At 41.7% G+C, this 6,617-nt stretch overlaps 1 protein-coding gene across 1 annotated transcript; it reads left to right on the plus strand.

The window, feature by feature from the left end:
* Window positions 1–282: 282 nt before the first annotated feature.
* Window positions 283–6,378, plus strand: TXNIP (thioredoxin interacting protein). The gene is made up of 8 exons (XM_030188444.1): window positions 283–698; window positions 2,516–2,588; window positions 2,687–2,834; window positions 3,075–3,177; window positions 3,298–3,554; window positions 3,731–3,890; window positions 4,218–4,369; window positions 4,705–6,378. Exons 1-8 carry the CDS (start codon window positions 449–451, stop codon window positions 4,741–4,743), a joined length of 1,182 nt encoding a protein of 393 aa, XP_030044304.1. The 5' UTR covers window positions 283–448; the 3' UTR covers window positions 4,744–6,378.
* The last annotated feature ends 239 nt before the right edge of the window (window positions 6,379–6,617 follow it).

Genomic DNA, 6,617 nt, shown 5'->3' on the forward strand with positions numbered 1-6,617 from the left:
ATTCCCCTCTCAAAGTTGTTGTTTTCGCTTCTCCACTCCCCGCCTCCCCCACAGTCTGTCCACGCGCCTCTGGTTGCCTTTCTATTGGTCTGACCGGCCGAACGGGTTGTCCCGCTAGCCAATGAGCTATCTGTGCACGAGGCCGGCATTACTGATCACGCCGGGCGGCGCGTGGAAGGCAGAGCGAGCGCTGCGAGTGGCGCGGGTGCAGTACGGAAGTGGGAGGGTCTGCCTAGGGCGTGGAACATATAAAGGCAGCGCTTCCGCTTTGTGTTTACACTTTCTTGGGTGGCAAAGAAAAGCAGTTTATAGTCGTGGTCTTTAAGTAAGAGACGTGCCCCTGTTGGTGTTAAACATTTACCGGGAAGTTCGTTCCACCACACATAACAACCCTCGATCAGTATCTTATTTTTCTTTTACACTTTTCTTCTTTTAATCGTTTTCCACTATGGTGGTGTTCAAGAAAATCAAGAGCTTTGACCTGGTCTTCAGCGAGACCGGTAAAGTATTCTGTAGCGGCGAGAAGGTGGCCGGCCGAGTGCTGGTGGAGGTGGCTGAGGTCACTAGGGTAACGAAGATGAAACTGGTGGCCTGTGGTGTGGCTAAAGTGCTGTGGTCCAAGGGCTCCCATCAGTGCAAGCAACAGATGGAGTATTTGCGCTATGAGGACACCCTGCGTCTAGAAGACCGCCCAGTTGGTGAGAACGTTATAATAGTGGGGTTTATTAGTTTGTTAAATACACATATGATTACTGTCTGCAGTAGTTTTCTACGAGAAAGGGAAATGGGACTTGATATACCGCCTTTCTGAGGTTTTTGCAACTACATTCAAACGGTTTACATAGTATTTATTTATTGCATTTGTATCCCACATTTTCCCACCTCTTTGCAGGCGCAATGTGGCTTACAATACATCATGGCTAGTGGAAATAAGAAGAGAATAGACATTTGTTATTCAGATACTTGTTTGTGCCAGGGGTAATGGTAAGTGACTTGCCCAGGGTCACAAGGAGCTGCAGTAGAATAGAACTCAGTTCCCCAGGATCAAAGTCCACTGCACTAACCACTAGGCTACTCCTCCACTATACGATTTCGTAGTATTGGATGTATAACAGACGTAAAAATCTTACGATCGTTTATTCTTTTTTGGCACTGGCGTTTGATACGCTGGTGATTTCCTGGGTAGCGGTGGTGGTGATGGTGCCTAGTTGCTATTGGACATTTTGATAGAACGGGTTACGATTTTTTGAACATATGATGGCAAACTCTTATCTATGCATCAGAACTTGCATGCAGCTCGTCCGAAACAAGTTAAACATTGAAATGGACCTTTTGTGAGTACCATTAGATGATCTTTGGTAGTCTTAAAGATACCCAATTCGTTCAGTTTTATATTTTTTTGGTTTTCAAGACATAGTAACATAGTAGATGATGGCAGAAAAAGACCTGCATGGTCCATCCAGTCTGCCCAAGACAACGTTGGGAAGAGAAATATGTTTTTGCATTAAAAGAACTGGAGAATAAGACCAGGGCCGAGCAGAATTATATGGTCTGTGCCCTAATCGTGGCAGGACAGATGCAGGCCAGTGCCGGACAGACTGTGTTGTGTACCCTGATTGTGTCTGGGGAAATTTGAATGGACTGGAGTGGGCTTCGATTACAGCTTCAGTAGTTGGAGAATAAAGCTAGTGCTGGGTAGACTTCTGTGGTCTGTGCTCTGAAAATAGCAAGGGCAAATCAAGCGCAGTATGCATATGTAGTATCACAAGTATCGTGTCATATACCTATGCTATAAGTTTTATCTTGTTGGGCAGATTGGATGGATCTGTCATCATCTATGTTTTGAACTTACAGCTATTGAACTGATTCTGATAACATCAAACTATGGGAGACTAAAAATCAATCAGGTGTTTAAGTTTAAATTGCTGTATACATTTTATTTAATCTGGAAATGGGGATCAAGTGATGAGCTGCTTGGTTTTGTTGGTTTTTGTCCCCTTCTGGAATGCATTTAGTACAGTACTTGTATATACACTGAATAGGCACAGATGGCTGCATTGGCACTGTTAAGATTTAGTGAGAATGCAGTACTGGTCAGCTCTAGCATGTGGGGGCTCCAAAAGACAAAAGAGATTACAGTAGACAAGCTATGGGAAGGCTTAGATTTATATCTAAGGTGGGAAAATGGATACAAATGTTAAAAATAAATATCTGAATTGGTAGGATATTTTTGGTCCAAAGAGAAATCTTACATATTCCTATTTAGGTACAAAGAACATAAAGATATGAAGTAGTAGCATGCTGCAGACATAGATTTAGACATTAAAGATATAAGCAGATGTGAAAATACAGTAAGGTCTTGCATCTGGATTTTAGGTGAAAGAATAGCATAAGCTGACTTACGATGTCGAGTGAAAACGGAAATTTACATAATGTATCACTTGAAGCCAAAATAACTTTTAGTTGTGTTATGAAGAATAAGTCTTGAACATTATTATTATTATTTTTTTTTTAGATGAGGACGGATCTATCATCCTGAGACCTGGAAATAAATATGAATACAAATTTGGTTTTGAGCTTCCTCAAGGGTTGGTGTCACCCTAAATGTCTTTTTTAGTATTCTAGAGTCATATTTTACTTACTGTTCACTCATGGATTGTTTTTATGTCACTTTTTCTTGTTGCAGGCCTTTGGGATCCTCCTTCAAAGGGAAGTATGGCTCTGTGAACTACTGGGTGAAGGCTTTCCTTGAACGCCCATGCCAGCCCACCCAAGAAGTCAGGAAGCCCTTTGAGGTTGTGGATCTTGTGGATGTGAATACTCCAGATCTAATGGTAATTGTCAAAGCTTAAATGACAAGCTTATAAGGATTCCACTTGACAATCCAGATATGCATAAAACTATATGGAAGTTGGAAGGCTGTAGATTTCAGAATAGTGATTAGTTGGTACAGGTTAGATGGAGCACAGAAATCCAACACCATGAGATAAGTGAAGAAGGTATGATGACGCTAGCTGAGTGAGAAGATACTGTATGCTTGGATGCCCAGACTAACGTGTATGATTCTTCTTCAGTGCCCCATTTCTGCCAAGAAAGATAAGAAGATGTCCTGCATGTTTATTCCTGATGGGCATGTTTCACTCCGTGCCAGCATAAACAGAAAAGGCTTTTGCGAAGGTAAGTCCTCCTGAAAGCTGTTCTGCAAAGGGTTATAGTGCAGAAAGGTGAAGTATAGATTGCATGGAGAAGAGTGCCACATGGGCTGCTAACCAGTCCTTGCCTTCTGTTTTTTTCCAGGAGACGAAATCTGCATCTGCGCTGATTTTGAAAACACGTGCTCACGTATTGTGATACCTAAGGCAGCCATTGTGGCCAAGCACACATACCTGGCTAATGGAGAAACAAAAGTGTTCACACAAAAGCTGTGCCGTGTGAGAGGGAACCACATCATCTCGGGCATGACTGACTCCTGGCGTGGCAAGAGCATACGGGTACCCAAGATCAAACCCTCCATCCTGGGGTGCCACATCCTAAGAGTAGAGTACTTCTTACAGGTGAGTATCCTGTTAGGGCAGTCATAGCAATTACAGTTAAGTTTATTGGTCAGGCTTTCCCTTGCAGCTCATTGATGAGGATAGTAGTTCTCGCTCTTCTAGTGGTTTCTGTTTTGGGATTTGTATAGTCAAGTGTGAAATGGTGATCCTAAACTTGTTTTGGTTTTGTTTCTCAGATCTATGTGAGTGTACCTGGATCAAGAAAAGTCATTCTGGACTTGCCCCTCGTTATAGGCACCACCTCATCTGGATTCAGTAGCCGCAGCTCCAGTATGGCTAGCCAAGCCAGCTCTGAGATGAGCTGGGTGGATCTCAATATTCCTGGAACTCCAGAAGGTGGGTCCCTAATGCATGCACTATTATTTAGGTTCGTTCTTTGTGTGATATACTTGATTGAGACCAGCTCTGTTCAGTGCAGGAATCTATTATATTGATTCATTGATCATCTTATGACCTAAAGGGATGTGGTTGGTTCTTAGGAAAAATAGATTTATTCATTTTATGGTAACTGTGCCAAATAGTTTATCCTGTAAGATATTTTACTACTAAAGTATGGGAACAAGCAGAGAATTCTAGCACAGTTCTAAAAATGATACTTGGCACTGAGGCACATAGTCTCTTCATAAAAACTGGAGCTCATCGTATCTCTTGCCCTTATTACAGCACCTCCCTGTTACTTGGATGTTATTCCTGAAGACCACAGGCTTGAAAGTCCCACAACTCCTCTCCTGGATGACCTTGATAGTGCTTGTGACAGTCCCATCTTTATGTATGCTCCGGAGTTCAAGTTCATGCCGCCACCCACTTACACAGAGGTGAGACTTTGTTGTTGGAGCACTTCAGACATGCCTTGATCTCTGTGTAGGAAAGGTCTTTTTTTTTTTTTTTTAAATAAGTTGCATTATATGGTTGTGACAGCCAAAAAAAAAACAGCACCACTCTTTTATCCCTACCAGTTTTGATTCTGGAATATCTGTTTTATACTGTGGTACACCAGTATAAACACTATTTGTAGGCCTGCCAAAAATTCAATTGTGTGCTTTACAATTCGGTGGTAGATCTTTATACTATGCACATGTAATAGTGAAACCCAAAAGGATTGTTTGACTAGCAAATTTATTACTCCATTTTTGTTTTTAAATCCTTACAGGTGGATCCTAATGCTAACAAGAACATTAACGTGCACTGAATACAACAAGAAGTTGCTTGAGCATTCTTCAGTTTTCCATCTGTTTCACTAGACTTGATCTGCACTGAATGTAGCACAAGCAGAAATGGTGCTCCAGGATGGGAGGTGGTGCCTCCTCCCTTCCCATATGGGACAGTTTGTATGGCTGATTGAAGGAAAGAAATGTGTGCTACTCATATGCTGTGGCCTTTTTCCTTCTTTTTCCTTTCAAAGTCGGCCACATTGGATGGACTATAGGTATGGTCTGGGGGCCAAGAAGTCTTTCTTTACCTGCCCAGAGAATACATCACATTGCAGGTGATCAGAAGGCAGGCCCAAATTCTTTGTGCACCAAAGGTGAACTAGAAGAAATGACTGTTTTAAAGAGACTGATATTAGGTTGTTCATTGAACATAGCATGTTCAATATAGAATAACCAAAGTCTTGAATATGTACACTTCTTTTGTGTCTTTAGATTTCAATTGAACTCCTGACAATGCCTGTGCCTTTTTGAACAGTTGTTTTGCACTGATTTGTTTTCTGTATTAAGGGTTCAAGTTCCCTCCAGCCCATTAGGCATTCCATAGAGGGGAGAGCAGCAGGTAGATAAGTAACTGGAAAATAAAAGTGTAAAAAGCAAAGGGAAGAAGGATCCTAAGTGTGACGAGTGCAACAGAATCTACTTTTATCTTCAGTGTAGGCAGAACAAGCTAGAAACGCCCTTTGCTGAAGCAGGAACTCCAGTCATGCCTTAAGCATTTTTCTCCGGTCCAGAGAGGAACCTATTCTGCAGTGGTGAATATCTATGCAATTCTTTGAATGTCTTCTTTCTGCAAATGGACTTTCATAGTCCTTCATTTGAGGACCAGCAAGCACTGGGTGCTGTCCCTACATTTTGATAGCCATCAGGTTCCGAGATAATCTGGATCCATTTGCTTTGCTTACATTTTAGTCAGAAAGCAGTGTTATGTTCTAACTTATAGCGCTTTTAGCTGTTATGTTTTTAATATCGCAAGTATTCCTAATTTTATTTTCTCTAAGCTAAAATAAGTAACATATATCTCAGGAGAACAGAATCAACACTTAGTTCCAATTTATTGGAATTCCATTTCAACTCTTCCTTGGGTTAATAAGCCAGACAAAATGACCCTTTTTAAAGTCCCCTTGGCCTAGCAGTTTCCTCCTCCTCATCCCCCTCCCTTTGGCTGCCTTCAGCTTGGTGAGAGATGGCATCTATTAGAGTCTGATGCCATGATTATTCACAGCTGGGAGTTTTACCCTTGTAGCTCTTCTTCAGTAGACCTCACCCAGGGGCCCTTCCCAGAATCCTGCAATTGTGTATCCTGATCATGGTCACTAGGCCTCAGTGTGTATGTTCTCCCCACACAATGGGCTATGAGCACTATGTCCTTAGCAGTACCCAACTCAGGAATACATTCTTCACATGGCAGTGCACCATCATCATCACTGAGGTACCAAGCTGGCTCTCGCATTTTTTTTTATTTTTAGGAGAGAAGTTTGAAACAGGCTTAAAGCTTATGTTTCAATCTTGCTGGAGGCCAGGAAAGGCCTAGTCCATAGAGTGCATATTAGGACTCCTTGGAGTTTGCTATACCATTTCCTTTTGAATATTTGGTTCTGAAAGTTTATTGCAGATAGACAAGAACTTTTTCTCATGATGCCAAATATATGACATCTTTGGAGAATATGAATGTTTGGTTTGAGGTTTGATTGTGATCCTGTTAAGAGAAACACATTTGTAACCCAGAACTGGTCCAGGTAATCTGCATTGTTGAGACTTGCTCTTGAGTTAGGAAAGGCTGCAACTTAATCAATGCACTTTTTATGTATTATTTTGTACTGTAATTGGGAGCACTGCATTATGTAAGTTGTTT

The sequence above is a fragment of the Microcaecilia unicolor genome, chromosome 14, assembly GCF_901765095.1.
Source record: "Microcaecilia unicolor chromosome 14, aMicUni1.1, whole genome shotgun sequence".
Taxonomy (NCBI): domain Eukaryota; kingdom Metazoa; phylum Chordata; class Amphibia; order Gymnophiona; family Siphonopidae; genus Microcaecilia; species Microcaecilia unicolor.